The following is a 25,622-nucleotide window of genomic DNA, read 5'->3' as shown; positions in this document are numbered from 1 at the left end:
AATGTAATACGCGCTAGCGACGCCTTCAACAAGCATCAACTCGTCGATTGCGAGCTAGTGGCTTTAGTCTTTAATTCTTAATATGTAAGAAAAATGTATATATAATTATGTATTAAATATAAGACGAATAAATACTTATATGTTTATATCATGGTGTACTTTTTTGCATCTGCGCGCACTCTCCCAGCTTTCATGCATAGCTCCTTGCTAGAGTTATCATGCGAGAACGCTATGCTAGGGATTGCGAAAGAGCAACCACTAGAAAAGAAAGAGACAGCGCGAGGCGCACGCAAGATAAGACGGGCCATGCCTGGATTCGGCAGCGAGAGAGAAGACGGGCCGCAGCAGCGGCAGCGAGAGAGAAAAAGAATACGGACCGCAGCGAGATTCATGCCTGGATTCTGCTACAGTGGAAGAGAGAAGGCCCGCAGTAAGAGAGAGAGAGATGATGCAAGAGACGTGAGCGCGAGAGAGAAAGAAGATGCAGCGTGAGAGTGAGAGACGGCAAAATAAGACGCAGCGTGAGAGTAAACGAGAGAAAGAATACGGGCCTCAGTGAGAGGCGCACGCGAGCGCGAGAGAAAAGACGGGTCGCAGCGAGAGGCGCACGTGAGAGAGAAGACGCAAGCGCGAGAGAGAAGACGCGAGAGAGAAGACGAGCCGCAGCGGCTGCAGCGAGAGGGAAGACGTGAGAGAGAGAGAGAAGGTGCGAGAAAGAAGACGCGAAGGAGAGAAAGGCGTGAAGGAGAGATACGGCGGCTCGAGAGAAGAGAGGCGCACGCAAGAGAAGGCGCGAAGGAGAGAAACGCGAAGGAGAGAAAGGCGCGAAGGAGAGAGTCTATTTAATTTTTTATTATTTTTTTGGTAGAGGGATGTTGCAAGGGAGGGAAAAGGTTCTTTATTTATAAAAAATTTTTTTAATATAAAATAAATATAATTTATTATAAAAAATGTGTCTATTTACAAAAAATTTGTGTGTGTGTGTGTAATTAACACATATTTAAAAAATGTATAAAATTTAAAAATAAAAATGTATAAAATTAAAAATATATAAGTATAAAAATTTAAATATATAAAGTTAAAAAAATATATAAAAATAAAAATAAAATAAAAAATAAAACACTTAATTTAAAAACGGGTGATAGTGAGGCAGGCCACAGTGGCGACGGCGGCGACGGTGAGAAGGACTGTAGCGGCGGCGGATCCGATGGGGAGAGCGGCGGTGGTAACGGCAGTGGATCTGTGTACAAAAAAATAATTTTTTTTTCAAGTATTAAAATTTTAACAAATTATTTTAAAATATTTACCGTTCTAATCTTCCACCTCAGATTCAGGTGAATATGGGTCCAACCCGAAAAGCTTCCAAAAGTGGAAAATATTTTGTCGCAGTTGGTTGTCGTTTTCCCGTATGCGGGCGTCCTCCGTGTCGCCCCACATCTCATCAAAGAGCCGCCGCTCCTCCCTCCTCACCATCTGTACCCATTCCCTTTCCGTTAAATGTTCATCAATTGGTATTTCGACTTGATCGAACAGAGAGCGGGTCTGTCTCTGCAAAGGTCATCATAAAGTTTCAAACGTTTATCAAAGAAGTGTCGTGCAGTGTGTGAACAAAAATTACTAGAGGATACGTGACTATTGCAGCCAAAATGGTAATGCCTTTTTTTTAAGTGAAAATAATAATGAATAGTGGGGAAAAATATGTTAATATTTACTTTTTTTAGTTTTTCTTGTTCATTATTTGTTGCTGTTAGGTGATCGAGAATCTGATAACTACCGAAGAACCGATCATTGAACGGGTGGGTTCTCCGGTAGAAGAGGAGACAACAGGGCCAGAGAGGGTGTGGCTGAAGAGGGCGGAGCGGCTCGAGTACCTCGACTACCTCTGGAGTGACACAAAGGTGCTCCGTGATTTGGAGGAGCACTGGCCAGAGATCCTCAAAATCACGGAGCACCTCTATGTCACCCCAGAGGTAGTCAAGGTACTCGAGCCGCTCCGCCCTCTTCCGCCGCCGCCGCAGCAGTCACCCCACCCGCAGCCACTTCACCATCGCTCCCGATTCCCCCCGCTCATTGTAATTTATATAAAAATTTTTTTCATTTTTGCTATAAATATTTTATATATTAAATATATTATATATATATATATATGTATATATATATATATATATATATACTATATATATATATATATATACTTACATCCTTGGCACACTGGACACATGTTGCCCAGAAAGATTGTAAACAATCTTTTCAGGCAGTCAATGCAATGGTGATGCGGCACATCCCTGTACCGCGTCGTGTCCACGCCTCTAGATGATAGTAATGGTCGCGAACCGATCCCTGTTTCCTATGAAACAGGGAATGCAGAGTTTGGCGGATCCCCCCGGTGCGACGTACGAGAAGAATACGCACATCCGCGAATTCTCGTTGAGGGATACGATAGCTCGATTCTCCAATGTAATCTTGCGAGACGACTCGATCACACCATTATTACTGACATATCCATCGTCAATTAATGGCTGGTGTTCTTCATCAGCATCATCATCATCATCATCTTCTTGTTCAACGATGTTTGGCACGAATTCTATCTCCATTTCTCCTTCAATATCGTCCAGGACGATATTTACCTTCCTGTCGTACACAGGATTGTACATGTCGTAATCCTCGTCGAGCACCTCATCGACCACTTCGTTGACCATCTCATCATTTGAGATCGTGATGACCTCCATTTCCATCTCGTAATCTGAAGAGTCAATCACAATGATGTCTTCATCCACAATTTTGACACACGAAATGAGTCAATGTTCTTACTTCCGTATAGTCGTTAAACTTTTGCAGACCGGTCAGTGTGCTCTCGCGGTCACCGTACTATGATTTGAGAGTGCATAGGTCCTCATTATATATCCCGTTCAGCCCTTTGTGCTTCACGTGTGATCAAACTTATCTCAGAAAGATGATCGGTTATAAAACAGCAGCCGCGGCAGCAGCCGATAGGCCGTTCTGTTTACACCCCACGAAAATATGTCTTGACACATTCACTACAATCCTCTCTTCCACGTGTGATAAAACTTATCTCATAAACACTGATATACTCTTTGCATATGTTCCGCATTCACTTTTTTAATTGACAATAAGCAGACAAATCAATATTTATCCAATTTCTCCAATCGAGTGCTTTTTCTGACGGTGATGGTGATGATAGTGGTAATGGTGTTAATTCACTTGGACAACTATATTTACTACTTTCACCTAAAAGTTTATTTCTTGTATATATTTCTCAAAGTCCAGTATGTAACTGATATTCATAACATGTTGGTATTATGCGTTCAGGTATTTCATCTGTATAACATGATGGTATTTTGTATCCAAGGCATATGTAAGATGTATACTGTACGTATGTATATACACTACACATCTGAGCTTTTTTTACACAATGTTCACGAGCTCCTAGAAAATTTCGCACTTTCTTTGTATGAGGTTTTCGCACACCAAGTTCGCGAAATCACCGGAACGTTTTTCTCCTTTTTCTCGCAAGGTTTGATCTCCTACCACGTTTCTTGATCCCTAAGATGCTCAAACATTTTCTTCATATTTTTATAATCAATTAAGAAATGGTCGCGCTCAACATTCTCCGCGTTCTTCATTTTTGTTGTCTGTCACTTTTCACATTTATTACACAGGATTACTAACCTCAGCCTATTTTCGCTGACATTTGCTGCAATCCCTAATCATCGCTGTGGATCGTCAATGTGCGTTTGCATCCACGGTCGATTGTAATGCTCGAGACAGCGACGATATGTCTGAATCTCCGGATCCGCCTTGATGTGCTCCGGAAGCTTGTCCCACAAATGTTCTACGAAATAGCCGCACTTTTGCAGTAAAACAATCTTCGGAATATATTGCAGCTGTTCAGCACTTAAACTTAGAATTTTGGAAGCACTTGATAGCATGACAAACATCTTGCACGCCGAATGAGGAAAGCATGCGCTCTCGTGGTCACCGTACTTTGATTTGACCCGGCAGCATCAGGGTCTTCATTATATATCCCGTTCAACTCTTTGTTTGTCAACGTACGAACGATTGTTTAACTTCCCCGGTATGCGTATCTCCCCGGTGATAATTCGTAGGAATTTTTTCTAGGAAAAATTTAGATAACGTAGTAATTAATATCTGATTAGCAGCCGCTAATTTTCGGCGCTCGCCAAAGAAACAGTATAAGATTTCGCAGCTTTTGTTTAACTTCCCCGATTGATTTGTCCCCGTGGATAATTCTCAGAAATAGATAACGTAGTAATTGATATCTGATTAGCAGCCGCAGATTTTTGGCGCTTGTTTTGTTTATAAATTCCTGCAGCCGCTGGTTATTGGCGCTGGTATTTCTTCCTAAAATAAACAATGAAGAACCGCCGCTTATGGGAGAGGGGGGGGGGTACCGCGAGGGCGAAATGCAATCTCTCGCGAAAACATGTCTCGATGCGTTTGCCGCAGATATCGTAGTAATTGATATATGATTATCTTGTAATAGATATCGTTGTATTAGATATTTGTTTTTCTTATCTTGTTTATGTAATAGATATCTTACAAAAATGCTGCTTATCTTATCTTGTAATAGATATCGCTGTAATAGATATATGTTTATCTTTTGTTTATAAACATATTAGATAACATGATCCGATAATTGCCCCTTATCTGGTAACCTGAGCTGATAAGATAAGCTATCTGCTGATAAGACTTCCCGTCCGCGTGACGTCATACCCCCCCGCCCCGCACCCTCTCAGAGGACCCTGGTTAGAACCCGTGTTGTATACCTACTGCTGATAAGACCTCCCGTCCGCGTGACGTCATACCCCCTTGCCCCCATAAACCCCCCCGCCCCGCACCTTTAGAGGACCCGGGTTAGAACCCGTGTTGTATACCTACTACTAAATTTGATATTTTTTTCATAAAGCTGAGATTTTTACATAAAATATGTACTTTTTAAGCTGGGTAAATTGTAAATTCAAATGGAAGTAGATCAAATGCAAATCCGTTACTATTTACAAACTTGTATTTTAGAAAAATTTTAGATGTTGACACAAGTTTAATATATGAGGATTCAATATTATTTTGAAGAGGTAAAAAAATGTGTAAAGATTGAATTTCTTTAACAATTTTAGATTTAGAACATCAAGCATCTAATATAACGAAGTCTTCATTAAATACTCGATGTTCTAAATCTGAAATTGTTAAAAGAACTTAATCTTTACGCACTTTTTTTACCTCTTCGAAATAATATTGAATCCGCATATATTAAATCTGTCAACTTTCTGAAAAAATATCAAATTAAAGGCAATTCCAAAAAAATGAGTTTTTTCACTTAAATTGCAATATCAATAGCATTCTAATATTCTAAATGGAAAATGAATATTTTTATTCAAAAGCTGAGATGTTTTTACGCAAAAAACACTATTTTTTATTATTCGATCAATTTAGAAGCATACTAAAATCAATAAAAGTAAAAAAATTGATAAATTGATAAATATTCCCTTATATAATTGTGGGAAACTTAATCTTTAAGAAAAGTCTTTAAATATAATCATACAATAAAAATATAAAAAAGAAAAACACAACAAAATAAAAAACACGGACATTGATTTTAATTTGAGTTGTTGGATTGTAAGATGCTATCGTACGCTGATTGGTGCGTACTCTTTACATCTGAATGGCTCACCTGAGGGTCCAGCAGGAACTGGCAAAACTGAAACAACCAAGGACTTGAGTCGAATTATCGCCGTGCAGTGTATTGTATTCAACTGTTCTGAAGGTCTCGATTACAAGAACATGGGCAAGTTCTTCAAGGGTTTAGTGAGTTGCGGCGCATGGTCTTGCTTCGATGAGTTTAATCGTATTGAATTAGAGGTGCTGTCAGTCGTGGCTCAACAAATTTTATGCATAGTTCAGGTAATAATTAAAATATTTAAATTTTCTTTTTGTATAGACGAAATAAAAAGTGCCTGTGTACGTAATATTTGGGGAAAACTAACACTTTGATATTATATTTTTAAAACTACAAATATTGGAACAAGTATTTTAAATCAAAATTCTTTTAACAAACTTCAGGTAATTATAAAAAACCTCAAAACAAGTAAATTTGTCAATAAACCCAAATGAGCATTTTAGCACTAGAATCGTTTTTTAAATTAAATATGTTTTCTTTTCTTTTATTATTATATTTAGCTTTCCTAAATCAGATGCATGTCGATCAGTTCTGTAGGAATCGAATAAATTTAATTATTATAATATTTATATTATTCGATTTAAGAACATAGGTATGTTTGCGTATTAACGTGTAAAAGTTTCTATATATTTTATTATTTTTATATTTATTTTTCTAATAATTGTTAATATTATATTATAGCACTTGATAAGGGTCGAAACCCACGGCCGAAACGTTGTGAATATTTAATAAAATTACTTATTTGCCAGAGTTGGTCGATTGAATTATTACCATTTTTTAATTATCATCTGGTGACTTCATGGTTTTATATCGTTTATTATAATATTTGTTTTTATATTTGACCGACGTATATGTCTCGTCATGCGTGTTCTCGAGTCGGGTTATTTACCAAAATTTGATTATATCTTTTTCGAGCGTGTTTGTCCGGACCGAGGTAATACCTTTGTATTGCGAGCGAAAAAAAACATGTAAAAGTTACCGCGACCTTCTCGAATAACTGATACGTATGCTAACCGAAAGCTAATAACAAGGATACGGGAGATCAACGGGACAGAAGACCAAGTCGCGCGAAAAAGAGAAGACGTGTTTCTTATCGCGGAAAATCCGAAAAAGAATTATTGCGAGTCATACAGAATAAAAGACTATACACGAGCCTTTAAACCTGTATATCTTTATAGCGTTATATTAATATATATATATATATATATATATATATATATATATAATATAAGTATTAGCTACCAATTAAAATTGATTAATTAATTTAAGAAAATAATTTCTAATCCTACCCGCGATCCTATAGTTCTTTATAAGAAAACTTGTCCATTTCGAACATGAATTTTGACTAAATAATAATAAATATTGATTGTGAGTGTAACGTTGTATGAATACTCAATGCTGTGATATTAATTTACAATTAGTCAATAATGTTTTATTTAAACAATGTCAAACAATGTTTTATTTAAATAATGTCAAATAATGTCACACAATGTTTTATTATTAGTCAAACATATTCTATATATGTATGTGTATATATATATATATATATATATATATATATATATATATATATATATATATACAAGGTGTGTAAATAAAGTATTGAGACTGTTTTGAGGTAAACTTTTATTTATAATTTAGCTACAATTTAACTGTATCTCCTTCAAAATAGTTCCCTTGGGAAGCCACATTGCGCCTGAGACATTGTTTACAGTCTTTATAGCAGTGCTGGAATTCAGAACCCGAATGGTCTTCAGCTAGTCGATTACAGCCGCTTTTACGTTTTCGGTTGTATCAATGTTTTTTGAGATGTCCTTTGAAATGAGTTTTCAATCTCGGAAAGAGAAAGAAGTCACAGAGACTCACAAGGGACATGTCACAACTGTCCGGAACCGATTTGATTCTCCTTGAAATATGTTGTTAAATACACAAATCTAAAAGACACGTATTTTTTTATACGTGCGCAATTTGAGTTTTAAGGGGTGAAACACCCCTTTAAAGAATAACGGTATTTTTCTTTAGGATCAAATATCTGCTAAACTATAAGAGATATAAAGAAAAAACGTACAACAAATTTTAATGGCTTGAAGAGTACTTTAAAGTTATATGAACAAAAATTTTTTTTTTTTTTTTTTTTTTTAAAAAACCCTCACCACCTAATTTTTTTTTTCAAAATTAAAAATTTTGTTTTACCTAATTTAAAGCTTATTTTTTTCCAAATTCAACCATGTGTAATAAAGTTATGTTACGAAATATCATTTTCGAAAATTAATTATAAACGCTCCCGTATATACGCTCATCCGTGCTATGTGCGTAAGTAATTACCGTCGAACAATAAAATATATAAAAAATGTTTTTGTATAATTCTTATTTATGTTTTCTATGTATTTATAACTGTGTATTGTGTATATTTAGATTTTTTTAAAAATGTATTTGCATTTTATATTATTCACTCATTATACACATTACAATAATGATATTCGACAAAAAAATGTTTCAAACATAATGACTTCTTGCACCAAGAACATCTTACTACAGCTATATTATTGCAACCTTCGATATCACATTTTGTTAAAGTTTCGTCTAAACTAAAGTGTACTGGATTTTCGAATTCGTCTGGTCTTTCATTCGTATAACCACTTTTAAACCACGAATATTTAAATAAGTTTTGATATCGTGGGGATGACAATTGATTATGTATCAAAGATTGCAATTTTATTATATTATTTCGTTCATGTAAGTTTATATTACTTTCCAACAGTAAAACCGCATCTGAAAATCTTTTAGCAAAATTTTTCCAAATTCTGAATCCATAAACATCTAATGGTTGTATTTTCCCTGTAGTTCCTTTCGGTATTATCATAGTAGTAATATGTGTTCCAGGAGGTGTTAAATCCGAAATCATATTGGGGCAATGTCCAGTCCATGAATCGATAAGAAGAACGCTATTAGGACCAATGTTTGCGAAATAAGCTTCTTCTAACCACATTTTAAAATGATCTGTACAAAATATAAATGTTAATTTAATAGTTTTTTTATGACTCTTATTAAATTGTTAAATAAAATAAGGTTGTTAAAAAAAGTAATTATAAAAGGAAAATACCTGATGTCATTTTACCAGATTTCGATGCTTTTACAATAACATTTTCTGCTTTAAATAAATTTTCTTGTACTCTTGGTCCAAATTTACCATTAGCTTCTTTTAATACAATAAATAAAGGGGACAACAAATTGCCATTACAGGATATTATTGGTTGTATCGTATATGAATGGGTTGTTGATGATATGGATTGCACGACACGTTCTACTTTCTTTTCTCCCTGGTTAGACAATGATCTTCCAGAGTGAAGTTCCAATTGGAAACCACTTTGATCTGAATTGTAAATATTTTCAGATCCAAACTGTTCAATAAGAGGTTTTACTGTTTCCAGAAAATCATCAGCTGATTTTTGCAAATCAGCAGAATCTTCTAATGTTCTTCTAGTGACAAACTTCGTAACTTTTCTTGAAACAATTCGGTGAGACTTCTTAAATCTTGCTATCCAACTGTGAGATGCTTTAAATATAGGATTTAAATTTCCTATTTCTTCTTGAGCTTGTAAAGCCCATCTTTTTAAATCAATATCATGAACCATGAATCCTGATTCGACAGCTGCAGTAAATTTATCATGTGTAAATTTGGAGATGTAAGATAATTTTTCTGTACGACTTCCACCTGATTGTATTTGTTCTTCCCATCGCCTTAACTGACGTTCAGATGAAACTCTTCTAAATTTATTTTGTACTACTCTTAGAGGACGATTCCTTTTTCTGTCATTACTGTTTTCATCAGTGTCCCGAAATCGCCAATACTCAACAGCTCGTCTTTTATAAGAACTATCAAAATTTGTATCATCATTTGAACAATGAGGATGAGAATTTAAACTATCTTCATGCCATGCTTCTTCGTCATCTTCAATTATTTCAAAACTATGTAATTTATAAGGTTCTTCATAATCGAGATATATTTCTTCCGTTACTTCCACCCCATTATAATGAAAAACGCTATCCAGTAATATTTTTTTAATGTTTTCCTTTAATTCCACTTCTGCTTCAGTTACTGGCGTTTCTGTTAAATATATTGAATTTATTGACACCAATAAAAGTCTAACAACGTTAAGCGGATTGATAATCATATTCAAAGATGTTATATTTTGCTTTCTATTGCAATAAAAGAACAGTTTACACAGATATTATTACAACGAAAAGACTACACCGACTGTGAGAATTATGCTGCTACATGAACAATTTATATTAACTTATCAGAAATACGTCATCACATAATCTTATTTTATTATTTATTTTAACGTATTAAAGATTTTATTGTAAAAATTATAACTTATCTGGAACACGTACACATAATCTTATCTTATGATTCATTTAACGTAAGATATAAAATTTGTTTATGCCAAATATTGCGACATTGGTATTCGCAAGATTCAATTAAAAAATAATTTTATTATAAAATATAATTGTTTTTAATTTTTATAGAAGAAATTAAATATTAAAGAAATAATAAGAAAGCAGGGGGTATATTTAAAAAATTCTTATTAATTATATTTAAAAATTTTTTTTTAAATCTAAATATACACAATACGCAGTTATAAATACATAGAAAACATAAATAAGAATTATACAAAAACATTTTTTATATATTTTATTGTTCGACGGTAATTACTTACGCACATAGCACGGATGAGCGTATATACGGGAGCGTTTATAATTAATTTTCGAAAATGATATTTCGTAACATAACTTTATTACACATGGTTGAATTTGGAAAAAAATAAGCTTTAAATTAGGTAAAACAAAATTTTTAATTTTGAAAAAAAAAATTAGGTGGTGAGGGTTTTTTAAAAAAAAAAAAAAAAAAAAAAATTTTTGTTCATATAACTTTAAAGTACTCTTCAAGCCATTAAAATTTGTTGTACGTTTTTTCTTTATATCTCTTATAGTTTAGCAGATATTTGATCCTAAAGAAAAATACCGTTATTCTTTAAAGGGGTGTTTCACCCCTTAAAACTCAAATTGCGCACGTATAAAAAAATACGTGTCTTTTAGATTTGTGTATTTAACAACATATTTCAAGGAGAATCAAATCGGTTCCGGACAGTTGTGACATGTCCCTTGTCAGGTCAGGCGAATACAGGGGTTGGGGAACGACAGAGATGGTTTATTATTGCGAGTCATACAGAATAAAAGACTATACACGAGCCTTTAAACCTGTATATCTTTATAGCGTTATATTAATATATATATATATATATATATATATATATATATATAATATAAGTATTAGCTACCAATTAAAATTGATTAATTAATTTAAGAAAATAATTTCTAATCCTACCCGCGATCCTATAGTTCTTTATAAGAAAACTTGTCCATTTCGAACATGAATTTTGACTAAATAATAATAAATATTGATTGTGAGTGTAACGTTGTATGAATACTCAATGCTGTGATATTAATTTACAATTAGTCAATAATGTTTTATTTAAACAATGTCAAACAATGTTTTATTTAAATAATGTCAAATAATGTCACACAATGTTTTATTATTAGTCAAACATATTCTATATATGTATGTGTATATATATATATATATATATATATATATATATATATATATATATACAAGGTGTGTAAATAAAGTATTGAGACTGTTTTGAGGTAAACTTTTATTTATAATTTAGCTACAATTTAACTGTATCTCCTTCAAAATAGTTCCCTTGGGAAGCCACATTGCGCCTGAGACATTGTTTACAGTCTTTATAGCAGTGCTGGAATTCAGAACCCGAATGGTCTTCAGCTAGTCGATTACAGCCGCTTTTACGTTTTCGGTTGTATCAATGTTTTTTGAGATGTCCTTTGAAATGAGTTTTCAATCTCGGAAAGAGAAAGAAGTCACAGAGACTCAGGTCAGGCGAATACAGGGGTTGGGGAACGACAGAGATGGTTTTTCCGTCAAAACTCCGTCCACAACGCTTTCGATTACAAAGTTTTGGGCGCGGAAAAACTTCTCTGTCGTTCCCCAGCCCCTGTATTCGCCTGACCTGAGTCCCTATGACTTCTATTCCTGTGAAGGCTATTCGAATTTCTGAGTTCCAGCACTGATATGAAAACGGGAAACAATGTCTCAGGCGCAGTGTGGCTTCCCAAGGGAACTATTTTAAAGGAGACAGAGTTAAATTGTAGTTAAATTATAAATAAAAGTTTATCTCAAAATAGTCTTATTACTTAATTTACACACCTTGTATATATATATATATATATATATATATATATATATATTGAGGAAGTTCTCCTAGTGCCAGACACTTAAGGTTTTCTCAAGATAAATAAGATTATCTTTTGTTATATAATTTTTCATTATGTATTTATTTCAAGTAAACAATATTAAAAATCAAAATAAAAAACAAAATAATGAACTTTATAAAAAATAATTAGTTTAAATAAATATTAAACTTTGGCTTATAATTTTATAGAAATACAAAGTGGCACCTAGTACCGGACAGAGTGAAAATAGGTGCTCTAATGACGGACAACTTCAAAATAGCTTGCATTGATCATAAATATAATTGTCAGAACACTCTGGGATATCGGATAAGCTTCGTAAATCCATCCTTCGCAGCTCGAACATCCAATTTTCTTCATTGGTTTCGTAGACAAACTACACAAGCATTCTCTTCGTTTGTTTTTTTCGGTGTCATTCTTTGCTTTTCTTTATTTTGTCCGGTCAAATATTACAAATATATAAAATATTAAACATAGACACACAAGGTTAGGTTAGGTTAAGACATTTTTATTGTTCGGTGTTAGGAATAAATGTTCTGTTCAATACCAAGGGACAGTAAATGCATAAAAAAAACATTTTCTCGGGGAGGTCAGTCTATAGCACATAAAAAGAAATAAAGATAATTAAAAAAGTACTTATTCAAACTTGTAATACCACAACTTAGAAGTATTTAGTCACAGAAATTTTGTAAGTACGCTCGTCATACGATACAATTCTGTATTTTCAAAAACAACAATTAATCGCGCTCCTTTGTCATTTACGCGAAACAAGAGTGCTGCTTACATGTTTAATGTTTGATTGATACTATAGCTCGATTATGTTTCTATTTGCACAGATATTAATTATGTCCGGCGTAAGTTGCCATTCGGCGCTAGGGAAACTCCCCCTATACATATACATATATATATATATATATATATATATATATATATCATATAAAAATATTTTAGTCTTTTATTCTCTAGTGTCAAAACGGTTTATTTGTGGTTATGAATTTATTGACAAAACTGGTTTGTTTTGATGTCTTTTATAACTATTAAAAATTTGTCAATCTGATTTTGGAACACACTGTATATATGTATACATAAATTCCCACATAAAGTGTTACAAACTGTTTTCTTCGCAACTGCTAGATATATTAATTTGAATTTTTTTAACTGGTACAAGGTGTTTAAAAATTTGATGGAGAAATAAACGTTGGAAGCCTTAATCATCAAAAAATAAATACAAGATAAGCAGTTTGATCACCAGTAAATTTTGAAAACAAGGTTGTGTTAAAAGAATTTATATTAAATCAATGTTTGTAAAATCATTTTTTATCGATTATGTATATTTCTGTATTCCGATACTATTTCGGTCTTTAAATTTATCGATTTTCTGCGAAAGCCGTGCAGCGGCTCAGCTCTCTTTGCATGTTTACATTTTTTCGTCCCTCGCGCGTCTTACCGCGCGCCGCGCCGAGCCTCGCAGCTTTGAAATCAGCTGACGGGTCCTTCGCCTCGACTTTTTCGAAATCGCTCAGTTAGCTAACGACTATTCAATCTGATATCTCTTCTCGCGACTTGTAATCAAAGTCAGTTATGTGTTATCTTATCAATGTGATCAGTTCTAATTGCAGCGAAAATTAAACCTTTATAAGTACATTCAAAGTGGTGTTTTTCTCATTTTAATTTATTAATTTTGTGCATGTCATCCGCATAGGCTCCGATTGCCGTCGAGATTTTATTTTTATTGTAACACAATAATTCGAGCCGAGATTAATAGTTTTTTTATATTTTTTTTCAAGTGCATTATTGCTAATCTCCTTAACATTAATTTTGGTCTTTCGAGCCGAATTTTATTTCGTGTGTCGAATATTCAACGCAATCGCAGACAATTCGCGGCATTCGACGTTCTGCTCGTTTTCGTCTCGAATTCACAGACGCACTCTCGCTTAATCGTGCTCAATACTCTCTCTCTCTCTCTCTCTCTCTCTCTCTCTCTCTCCCTGTGAAAGAGTAAGCACGTGTCTTGTGGGAGCTCTCATAAAAGTGAGTGATAGAGTAAATTAAAAGAGAGTGTGAACACTTGAAGAACAGTATATTTGAGTTCGGAGGTTGGTGCATAATTGAAAATATTATTTTTCATAAAAAGCATCAAAATCATTGACGTAAATTTAGCTCGTAAAAGTATCATGTAGCAAAATGTAGAATTCGCCATAATGATGATTTCGCGAAATGCGGCGACATGAGCGACAGCGGGTGTTAAATGCAATTACAGGAAATCAAACTTAAAGACAGTTGCTGTGCTGATAAAACAAGAAAGTATATAATGGATGTAAAGAAAGCAGTGTCTACTTTATGTAGGCAGTGTAGGAAAGACATTAAGACTGAAATAATCGTATGTGTACCGTGTGAGAAAAGTTTCCATCCCAGCTGCCATAAACAGCATAAGATTTATAATGCAACTAACAAAGTGGTTCTGTATAAAGGAAAATTTGAAATCTTTACGCAAAAAGGTGGATCGACAGAAGAAGGCAGCGGCGAAAAAAAAAAAGGGAAGCGTTGACTCAAGTGCTTCTGGAGAAAGAAGCCAGGCTGCATTGCGCCCTGCTGACAAGGAGCAAGCTGATTTGGAGGTGCATGTACGTAACGATATGGATGTCAAAATAAAGAACATTTATAAGTTAATAAAAGAAACTAAGGATGAAATAATGGGGAAGGATATGATTAAAAATATTATAAGGGAAACCTTGGAGGAAGAAATGAATAAAATAAGAGAGCAGTTGCAGCAGTGGAAGACACGAGTTAAAAGCATTGGTTAGCGAAATGATAAGAAAAGAGTTGAGCGATGAAATGCAGACTTTATCGAAAGAAACATAAAAAAGCTTAAAGAAAACATACAGTGGAGCAGTAAAAGGCAAGTCGGAGGCAGTTATAATTATTAAGCCAAAAGATATTGATGGCGAAAACTCAAGTGAGGTTACAAAGAAAGATATTAAAAGCAAAATTGATATCTCTAAACTTGGAGTAGGAATAACTAAATTAAGGAAAGTGACAAGAGGAGCGGTAGTGGTGGGATGCGAAAGCAGGTTGCAAGCAGATAAACTAAAAGAGAAGGTAGCTGAGGATCTTGGGGAGAAATATGTGGTAAAGGAACCAAGGAAGAGGAAGTTGAAACTCAAAATATTTGATATTGATGAAGAGGATTGTGAAAGAGAGGAGGAGTTTTGGAAAAAAATAGAAAAGCAAAATGAATGTGGATGTAATGGTGTCCGAAGGAAAATAATACATAAAACGGTAAATCTGAAATCTAGAGGAGTCTCATTAATAGTTTAGGTAAATACTGATGCACGAAAGCAGCTGTTGGATCTAGGAAGAGTGAAGATTGGATGGAAAATGTGTAGAGTACAGGATTATATAGGGATTCTAAGGTGCTTCAAATGCTGCGGTTATTTCCATTTTGCAAAGAAGTGTGTAAAAAATGAAGCATATGGCCTGTGTGCGGGGCATCATATGACGAAGGAGTGTAATAGTTTAACAAGGAAATGTATAAACTGTGAGGACAAAATCAAGATAATAAAAATAAAAAATTTGAAGTCGGACCACTCGGCATATGACAATAACTGTTCTTGTTTAAAAAAAGAAATAGAAATGTATACAAGTAAAATGCAGAGCAGCATATAGCAACGAGAGAAATTCAGAAGTGTAAAAAACTGTGTGGTTTGCTTAAATGCGCAGAGATTCTTGAAACATAAGGATGAAATAGAGAACATTTTATTCAAGGAGTTTAGACCTTGTTTAGTAGGATTAAAAGAGACGCATGTGACGAGCCAAATTGAGGACCACGAATTACAAATCAGTGGATATGAATGTGTGCGAGGAAATTCTGAATCTACTAGAACGGGAGGAGTATTAGTATATATAGATAGGACGATTAGATTTGAAACTAAAGCGATAGAAAAATGTGAGGGTAATTGGTGGTCGATAATAATAAATATTGAGGACAGAAATTGCAAAGGCATTGTAATGGTGGTGTATCACTCACCTAATAGTAGTGATTCGAAATTTTTAGATTATTTAGAGAATGCGTGTAACGATGAGATGTTGAGACAGAATGTAATTATTATGGGTGATTTTAATATTGATTTAAAGATTGATAACTATGTACAAAGAAGATTAATTAGAAGCATGTATTCGGTAGGATTGAAACAATTGGTTAATGATTACACTAGAATAGTAAGAACGTCAGAAACAATTATTGATCTAGTTTTTTCCAATGAAGATATAGAAGTTGAAGTGCGACATGAACCTAAAGTAACGGACCACTCTATGATAGTGGCAAGTCGGAAAGGGAAAATTAGTAAGGAAACTGATAGAAAAATTGTTCGTAGAGACTATAAGAGAATGAATATATTGAAATTTATGAGATTAGTGCAAAGAGAACTTGATAAGGTGGGGGAGACTGGTATAAATAAAATAGCGAATAATGTGATAAATGCGATAGTGAAATGCCTAGATATAGTTGTGCCTAAGAAAGAAATAGTAATAAGAAAGGAATGGCAGGAAAAGTCATGGTTTAGTGACGAAATTTATAAACAAATGCAACAGAGGGATATGGCGTATAAAGCGGCTCGTATGAATAAATGTTGTAAAGATTGGGAGACGTTTCGACAAATCCGGAATAAGACGGTAGATATGTGTAGGAAAGCGAAGAGAGAATATTTAAAAGAAAGATTAGATGACAGTAAGAAGAAAGTTAGTCGGGATTTAGAGCTAAGCATTCGTGCGAAACAGCATTACAATGGGTAGTAACAAGTTGGAAAAAGATAATTGGAGAAAGGAAGATGATAGGAGTAATCTTCTTAGATTTGAAAAGAGCATTCGAGGTTGTAGATAGAGAAATCTTGTTAATAAAACTTGAAGGCTATTGAATTAAAGGAACAGTGTTAAATTGGTTTAAGAGCCACCTAATAAATTGAACGCAAAGAGTTAAATTTAATGGAATAATATCAAGTCCCATTAATGTCGATATGGGAGTGCCTCAGGAATCTGTGTTGGGACTATTGTTGTTTTTATTGTATATAAATGATATTGTAGAAGTTATTAATGATAATTGTACTGTAAGATTGTTCGCCGACGACGCCTTGATTTATACTACGGGGTTTTCGAGTCAGGAAATTAGTGATAATTTGAACGAGCAAATGTTAAAAGTAGAGAAATGGTTAGAAATAAATAGATTAGTTGTAAATGTAAATAAAACAAAGGTTATGCTAATTAGAAGTTGTAAAAAAAAGTGGCTAAAAATAATGTGATAATCAAATTAAAGGGCGAAATATTAGAAAGAGTAAATAAAATAAAGTATTTAGGAATAATAATAGATAGGAATTTGAATTTCTCGGCTCATGCAGACTATATCAGCAGAAAAGCAGGAGCAAAATTAGACGTTTTGCGTAGAGTAAGTGAGGACATGTCGCGTGACATAAGATGTAAAATATATAAAACAAGTATTGCGCCACTATTTGATTATTGTGCGTCGATTTTTGTGGGTTTAGAAGAAACTAATATACAGCGCTTGCAGAAATTGCAAAACCAGGGGTTGAGAATTATCCTAAGAAGAGATAGGAAAGAGAAAATTATAAAGATGTTGGAAATGTTAAAGTTTATGTCTATTAGGGAAAGAATCGAATATAATGTATGTGTAATAGTATATAAGATAGTAAATGAAATGTGTCCGAAATACTTAAGTAGAGATATAGAAATAGTGCAAGCAAAAAGTAAAAAAAATACGAGAAGGGGTAAAGATATATGTAATAATAGATGTAGGACAAGAGAGGAACAAAGGATGTTACTGCACGATGGATTTATAATGTATAATAATTTGCCGAATAAGGTAAAAGGGGAGCAAACTATAAAAGGATTTAAAAAAGTACTGATGCAGTATATTATGGGGAGGGAGCGGAGAAAAAAGCGGACTTATTATTCAACAAACAACAGGTATAAGTAACAAGGTATAGCGTAAGAGAACATGACGGTAATATATTATATGTAAACTATGTATATGTAACTACCGCAGCTAAATATCTCTCTCTCTCTCTCTCTCCCCCCCCCTCCCCCCTCTCTCTCTCTCTCTCACGCTCTCAGTGTCATTGTGACGTGTCGCGTTGTAACTGCATTTGCAACTCTCTACGGCATCGACCAGCGACGGTTAAAATTTCGAATCCGCAACACAGTGCTCGTGACCTTCTAGAAGCCTCATCAAGATGACAACAATCAGTTCTGTCATCGAAAAACAAAATCATTTGTTTGGTGTCATTGCTTGCGCCTTCGAAAACACCAAAAAACTTGGATAAAATAAATAGATTTACCCTTGACGCAAGGATTCAAACGCTCGACGCTAATTGGAAAAAGTTTCAATGCCATCACGACAAACTTCTCGGTTGTCACTCCGACAAGACTCTTAAGCATCCTTATTTTTCGGATGACCTATACTCAACATGTGAAAAAGCCTATTACAATTCAAAGTCCAATCTCATGCAACTGCGCGAACCGTTGCTCGATCACCACGAAGAAACAAATGAGTCCATCCAAGAGAAAAATTCGCGCTCGAGTTCATGTCGTACTCTTCCGAAGATCAGCCTACCCAAATTCTCCGGTGACTATCGTAACTGGCCGTCATTTCGCGATCTTTTTCACTCGATGGTAAGCTCTAATAGAAACATCCCGCGCGTTGAAATATTCCACTATCTGAAGTCTCAGACTACTGGAGAGGCAGCTCAATATCTTGCCAACATCCCGGTGACTGTTGAGAATTTCTCGCGAGCCTTCTGGCAAGCACTCACGTCTCGGTACGAGAATTGCATCCTGGTCTCGACCTACTTAGATCGAATCTTCGAATTAAAGACGTTGACACAGAAATTTAGCTTCGACCTCAAGACTCTCCTGTCAACCGTCAAAGAATCGTTTGGCGCTTTACAGTCCCTCGGTGCGCCTACTGAATATTGGGACATTCTGATGGTCTACCTCGTGACTCGACGCCTTGACTCGCACACGTTGGAAGCTTGAGAACTCGAGCAGGGAAAACGAACGACCTTGCCACCTTCGATCACCTCGAACTTTTCTTGGAAGGCCGTATTCGCGCACTCGAGACAGTTTAGTCCCGCGATTCAAAGGCATCCACTCTCCCCTCAAAATCGAACTTGAAGACAAAGCCGATCATAAAGTCGCACGCTTTAACAAGTGTATCAAAGTGCTCGTTCTGCAGTTCCAACCATTACATCGCCTCGTGTTCGGACTTCGCTTCGAAACTGTTGAAGGAGCGACAAGAGTTTGTCACGGTCAAGAGCCTATGCTATAACTGCCTTAGATCGCACCGTCTCAACGAATGTTGCACGCTAAAGAGATGCCGTCACTGTAGGGGTCAACACCATACGCTGCTTCATCGCGAGACCAGTTTTCCTGCTGCACCGTCGTCATCAGCTACCGTTGCGGCGTCCGGTGCTTTAGTAGCAGGAACGTCGCCTCATTCGGTCATTCATTCTCACCATGCTGCCGCTCAATTTGATCGACCGCAGGTGCTTCTGGCGACGGCTCGCATAACGCTAATCACTGAGCACGGTGAACACGTCCAAATTCAAGCTCTCTTGGACCAAGGATCCAAAGTCTCGCTGATCCAAGAATCATTGATTCATCTCCTTCGACTATCGTAATCGTGCTTCCGTTCTCATTGCAAGCGTTGGCTCTCAAAAGGTCGATTTAACTCGCGGCGCAGTCTCTCTTTGACTTTGATCTCACATCGATCCTTCCGTCGAAGTACATGTCGACGCACTTGTCTTGCCTCGAGTCACCGGTCGTATTCCATCTCAAAGGATAAAGACCAACACGTGGAACCATCTCGTCAACCTGCCGCTAGCCGATCCCGATTTTGCAGTGCCCGGTCCCATTGACCTTCTGCTGGGAGCTGACGTTAGTGCTGCGCGGAAACGTTCTTCAAGGACCATCCAACACTCCGGTAGCTCAGAACACCGCATTCGGCTGGATTATTTAGGGCCCTGTCGGTTCTTCAGCATCGAGTTCTCATTCGACGTTGTTCTCCATACGGTCAAAAAATTTCGTCCATCTCACAAAGATCTATAAAAGTTTTGACTTCAAGAAGAAATTGCCGCTTCATCGACCTTGCATCTTACTTTTGACGAGCTAAAGTGCGAAAACTATTTTCTATAGGCTCATTCTCGAGACAATTCCGGTCGATACACTTTTTGCTTGCCGTTCCGGTCAGCTCATCAGCCTCTTGGCAAATCCAAATCGGCTGCCTCTCGTCTTCTGAAAACGATTCAAACTCGCATTCATCGCAACGCATCCTTCGGGAAGATGTACATCGATTTCATGAAAGAATACGAGGCTTTGCGACATATGCAACGAGCGTCAACCACTGCGAGCATCTCAGTTTACCTTCCACATCATGGAGTGTTTCGAGAATCCAGCACCACGACAAAGCTGAGAGTCGTCTTCAACGGCTCCGCTCGTACCTCTTCCGGGGTCTCACTAAACGACTGTCTTCACGCAGAACCAAAGCTGCAGCAAGACATTGATGCCGTTCTTCTCCGGTGGCGTACCCACGCCTTTGCATTCGCCGCGGACATCACCAAGATGTATCGGCAAATCCTTGTTCACCAAGATGATCGCAACTTTCAACGAGTCCTCTGGAGCAAAAATAGAGAACCACAAGAGTTCCAGCTTACCACGGTGACTTACGACCTCACGTACGCGCCGTACGTCGCCCTGCGCGTATTAAAGCAGCTCGCCTCCGACGAAAAACAACGCTTTCCGCATCTGAAGTTCTGCTGAAGGAGACTTACGTGGACGACATTCTCTCAGGTGCTGACTCTCCTCACGATGCTCAGAAGAAGGCTCTCCAACTAGTGCGTCTCCTCAAGGCGGGCGGCTTCCAACTTCAAAAGTGGGCATCCAATCATGACGCAATTCTCGCCAACATCGAGACTCCTAACGAGCATCCGCTTTCCAGGAAACTACTGACCGAAGCCCGCATGCTCGGTCTTACATGGCATCCAGCAGCGGATGCCTTCACTTTCCAAGTGAGCCAAGCTGAGACTTCACAAACGCTCATAAAACGATCTGCGCTGTCTCGCACCGCACAAATTTTCGACCCGCTCGGATGGCTCGCTCCGGCCACTATCGTAGGAAAGATCTTTCTTCAACGACTTTAGACATCGCAACTAGAGTGGGACGATCAGCTCCCAAAATCTCTCGCCAACGAGTGGATCACCTTTGACGAAAGCCTGAAGAACGTCTCCGACATCTTAATTCTACGCTGGATCCAAACGTCTGCATCAGCTCAAGGTGTGGAATTACATGGGTTTTCCGACGCTTCTCAAGACGCGCTCGAAGCTGTTCTCTACATCAAAACCTTTCAAGAATACGCCGATGCCAAGATCGTGATCCTTGCAGCCAAAAGCAAGGTCACGCCACTCAAACAACAGACAATTCCGCGATTGGAACTATCTGCGGCGCTCTTACTCGTTTGTCTTCTTGTGCGAGTTCAAAACACTCGATCTGAAGAACGTTCCCGCTCATTTGTGGACGGACTCGACTATTGGCCTTGCGTGGATTCAAGGACATCCGTCTAAGTGGTTCGTCAGTAATCGAGTCGCTGCTATTCAAGAGCTGGCGCCCACTGCACGCTGGTATCACGTCTGGAGTTGACAATCCGGTTGACTGTCTGTCTCGTGGTCTAACTCCGTAACAGCTCAATCAACATTACTTATGGTGGTACGGTTCGTCGTGGTTGCAAGGTCCCTCCATAGGCTGGCCGTCACTCGTGCCTCCTCTCGATCAAGCCGTTGACCTCGAAGAGCGTCTACAAAAACTCGTGCTAATCTCGACAGTAAGTACACCGTCAGAATGCTGGGATCTCATTTATCGCTTTTCACAGCTCAAACGACTACTTTGCATAACGGCGTGGATCAAGCGCGCCATAGATCGATTCCGTGGTCGCGAATGTCCAACCTCATCATCACTGACTGCTGACGAGATGCTAGCCGCGCGCTCATTTTGGGTCAAAGAGATTCAATGAGCCTACTTCAACAAAGAAATGGACTTCTGCTCCCAAAGGACAGCTCTATCTCGGTCGCATCCGCTTCTGAAACCCGCGTCTTTCGTAGATAATGAAGGAATCCTTCGCGTCGGTAGACGCCTAAAAAATTCTCTCCTCGATACAGACAGCAAACACCCAGCTACCCTTTCTCGTGACTTGTTTTTCTCATGGCTTATCATTTCAGATCTGCACAAACAGACACTACACGGTGGAGTTCAGGTTATACTCGCAATCCTGCGACAACAGTTTTGGATCCTCGGTAGCCGCACCCTTGTCAGCGCCCTCATCCGCAGATGCGTTCAATGCGGCCGACACCGTGCCGCCATCGCCAGCAAAATGATAGGCTCGCTACCCGCACAGCGCGTAACTCCAACGCGCCCCTTCCTGAACTCCGGCGTGGACTATGCCGGCCCTTTCAACTTTTGCACCTGACGTGGACGAGCTTTCCGAACGTACAAGAACTATCTCGTCGTCTCCGTATGCTTCGTGACTTCCACAGTTCACTTCGAACTTGCCACCAATTACTCCACGCAGAATTTCTCGCCGCGTATCGCCGGTTCATCGGTCGACAAGGACGATGCTTCAACCTAACGAGCGATTGCGGCACCAATCTTGTCGGCGCCGACGCGGAACTCCGCCGCATATTCTCCTCCGCATCCGAGGAAGTTAACCGCCTCGCTCATCTTCTCACCAACAACGGCACGACGTGGCGATTCAATCCTCCGTCCACCCCACATTTTGGTGGGAAATGGGAGGCCGCGGTGAAATCCGTCAAATTTCACCTCCGACGTATCATCGGGGAATCCATTCTCACGTACGAGGAACTCAACACCCTCCTTGTACAAATTGAAGCCGTACTAAACTCGCGACCTTTTTGTGCGCTCTCTGACAATTCCTCCGATGTCACCGCGTTAATACCCGCGTACTTCATCGTAGGCGAATTGTTAATCACCATCGCGGAATCAGCTCTAATCGAGACTCCGATTTCACAACTATCGCGGTGGCAACTTATCCGGCACATGCTAGAACGTTTCTGGCATTGCTAGTCGACTGAATACCTACAGCGATTTCAAATTCGGAATAAATGGCAAAATACATCGAATTCAATAACCGTCGGCTTGCTTGTACTAATACTCGACGAACGATATCCGCCGTCTAAGTGGCCACTTGCACGAGTAACTGCCATACATCCCGGTTCCGACGGACAAATTCGAGTTGTCACCGTACGTATGGCCACGTCGGAATTTAAAAGACCGATCGTGAAACTTTGTCCGCTTCCGATCAAATCATGAATCTAGCACAGTATTCCGTTCTTTCTGAATAATTTAAAGCAGTCGTCTCATTGTCGCGCCATTCACATTTATTCTAACTCGTGTATTCCCATCTGTATCAACGACTCATCGTATTCATTTCATAGTTCCATTGTACTTCTTTTGTCTCGTTTCATTTGCTCTCTACATTCACTCAAGATAATTGTTAGATTTCAGCGGCGTCCGTCACGCCCCTGAGGCGGGCGGTAATGTTACAAGAATTTATATTAAATCAATATTTGTAAAATCATATTTTATCGATTATGTATATTTCCGTATTCCGATACTATTTCGGTCTTTAAATTTATCGATTTTCTGTGAAAGCCGTGCAGCGGCTCGGCACTCTTTGCATGTTTACATTTTTTCGTCTCTCGTGCGTCTTACCGCGCGCCGCGCCGAGCCTCGCAGCTTTGAAATCAGCTGACGGGTCCTTCGCCTCGACTTTTTCGAAACCGCTCAGTTAGCTAACGACCGTTCGATCTGATATATCTTCTCGCGACTTGTAATCAAAGTCAGTTATGTGTTATCTCATCAATGTGATCAGTTCTAATTGCAGCGAAAATTAAACCTTTATAAGTACATTCAAAGTGGTGTTTTTTTTTCAAGTGCATTATTGCTAATCTCCTTAACAGGTTGATAAGAATTAAATCGACCAACTGGCTAAGAGGTTAAATTTAATTTATTAGCAACATTTTGACCGCTATATCGGGTCTTCTTTAGAATGATGAGTTGATCAGTGTATGTTTAATCGGCGTTTGTGCACAGTGTAAAGTTAGGACTGAATTATTACTCGAGTCCGTTTCTTACACTGGTTGGCGATCTAAGGACATTGGATGATCGAATCTAAGACCTTTATCATCATTTAATAGCCTGAAGAGAACCCAATATAGCGGTCGAAACGTTGCTAATAAATTAAATTTAACACCTTAGCCAGTTGGTCGATTTAATTCTTATCAACCTTGTTTTCAAAAAGTTAATAGTTTACGAGATATTTGGTATTATAATGTAATAATTTTACATAAAATATAAAATGTCTCACAAGATATTTATCTTTCGATGATCTTATCTCAATTTACCTTATTTTTATGTATAAAATAATGAAGAAAATTAATTAATGTAAAAAAAACACATAGTTGTTTTTAAGAAAAAATATGTATCTGCTAATGTATTACATATTTTTTCTTAAAAAAAACTGTGTGTTTTTTACACCAACTAATTGCTCTGATTATTTTGTACACAAAAATATTAAGGAAAATAATCGAAAATGAATATTTTACAAGATATTTATAGTTTAAATAAAATTATATTACATTTTGAAGTACAAAATATCTCGTAAACTATTATTTTTTGAGTATCTTATCATTATAACTTTTTATACAGAATATTGTGAAGAATCGATTTATTTGATAAAATATAATGGTTTTGTTTAAGAAAAAATGAAGAGAAACTCAAATTAATATGATCTACACTCCATTCCTCTCAGCCAATAGAGTCACACGCGATGTTATTGCGACAATTAAGAAAGAAAGAAAATTAATATCTTTAGCAATGGTGGAAAAAACAATTTGTAACATTTTATGGAAGATACATATCTATATACAGGCTATTAAAAGACTATTTATGGTAGTTAATAAACGTCTTAATTGATTTGGGCTTATGTTATAAACAATACAATATGTGAGGGGAGAGTCTTGCAATTCTCCCCGGATGCGAAACTAGCGAAAATATACGCAATCGTGCAATACGAAATTATCGCAAATATAGAGATTGTAAAGGAGTCTCGCTAATGCCGCGTGGATGACAAAAACAATCCGGGCAATTAGGAAATAATCAGGCAATCGACTTACCGCGCTAATGCGTGCCTCGTGCTCCGATGAGCGAGTCCTCCGACTTTGTCCGTGCAGCATGCAAAGCCAGATAAGGAAGCAGTAGGATAGCAAAGCAGGAAGGGCAGCTTCCCAGACAACAATTATGCAAAAGGGCCGACATCCTTCCAGGTTTCCTTCTCTCCCTTGTCTTCGAGATCTCTCGAATGTGTTAACGTGTACAATTACTAGCAAGAAGTGTCCTTCTTCCTGCAAGATATGGCTCGCGAGTAGGCTGCTCTTATTTTCGATCAATAATATAGCTCAATGGATAGCGATGGCAGCACCGTTTAGCAAGTTAA

At 37.3% G+C, this 25,622-nt stretch overlaps 3 protein-coding genes across 3 annotated transcripts; 2 read left to right on the top strand and 1 right to left on the bottom strand.

Moving 5' to 3' along the window:
- Positions 1-7,583: 7,583 nt before the first annotated feature.
- On the bottom strand, positions 7,584-9,979 carry LOC146720073 (uncharacterized). The gene is made up of 2 exons (XM_085489078.1): positions 8,820-9,979; positions 7,584-8,716 (listed from the first exon to the last, which is right to left on the bottom strand). The coding sequence occupies exons 1-2, from the start codon at positions 9,889-9,891 to the stop codon at positions 8,166-8,168; spliced, it is 1,623 nt and encodes a 540-aa protein (XP_085345204.1). The 5' UTR covers positions 9,892-9,979; the 3' UTR covers positions 7,584-8,165.
- An 8,586-nt stretch (positions 9,980-18,565) lies between these two features.
- LOC114938867 (uncharacterized) lies at positions 18,566-19,096 on the top strand. Its single transcript, XM_029312977.1, has one exon. It carries the CDS (start codon positions 18,566-18,568, stop codon positions 19,094-19,096), a length of 531 nt encoding a protein of 176 aa, XP_029168810.1.
- Positions 19,097-20,401: 1,305 nt separating this feature from the next.
- Positions 20,402-22,485, top strand: LOC146720072 (uncharacterized). The gene is made up of 5 exons (XM_085489089.1): positions 20,402-20,818; positions 20,881-21,126; positions 21,259-21,570; positions 21,798-21,935; positions 22,330-22,485. Exons 1-5 carry the CDS (start codon positions 20,402-20,404, stop codon positions 22,483-22,485), a joined length of 1,269 nt encoding a protein of 422 aa, XP_085345215.1.
- Positions 22,486-25,622: the final 3,137 nt, after the last annotated feature.

Source organism: Nylanderia fulva, unplaced genomic scaffold, assembly GCF_048542155.1.
Source record: "Nylanderia fulva isolate GAGA-0341 unplaced genomic scaffold, ASM4854215v1 Scaffold79, whole genome shotgun sequence".
In the NCBI taxonomy this organism is placed as follows: domain Eukaryota; kingdom Metazoa; phylum Arthropoda; class Insecta; order Hymenoptera; family Formicidae; genus Nylanderia; species Nylanderia fulva.
The sequence above is the reverse complement of the archived record's forward strand: the minus strand, read 5'-3'. Positions and strand labels throughout refer to the sequence as shown.

Excerpts from the sequence above, each read along its gene's own strand:
- LOC146720073 (XM_085489078.1), bottom strand. The coding sequence starts at position 9,891 with ATGATTATCAATCCGCTTAACGTTGTTAGACTTTTATTGGTGTCAATA. Across the intron at positions 8,717-8,819 it reads ATCTGGTAAAATGACATCAG|ATCATTTTAAAATGTGGTTA; the intron begins GTATTTTCCTTT and ends TATTTTGTACAG.
- LOC114938867 (XM_029312977.1), top strand. The coding sequence starts at position 18,566 with ATGCAACTGCGCGAACCGTTGCTCGATCACCACGAAGAAACAAATGAG.
- LOC146720072 (XM_085489089.1), top strand. The coding sequence starts at position 20,402 with ATGTACATCGATTTCATGAAAGAATACGAGGCTTTGCGACATATGCAA. Across the intron at positions 20,819-20,880 it reads CGCCGTACGTCGCCCTGCGC|GAGACTTACGTGGACGACAT; the intron begins GTATTAAAGCAG and ends GTTCTGCTGAAG. Across the intron at positions 21,936-22,329 it reads AACTCGTGCTAATCTCGACA|ATCTGCACAAACAGACACTA; the intron begins GTAAGTACACCG and ends TTATCATTTCAG.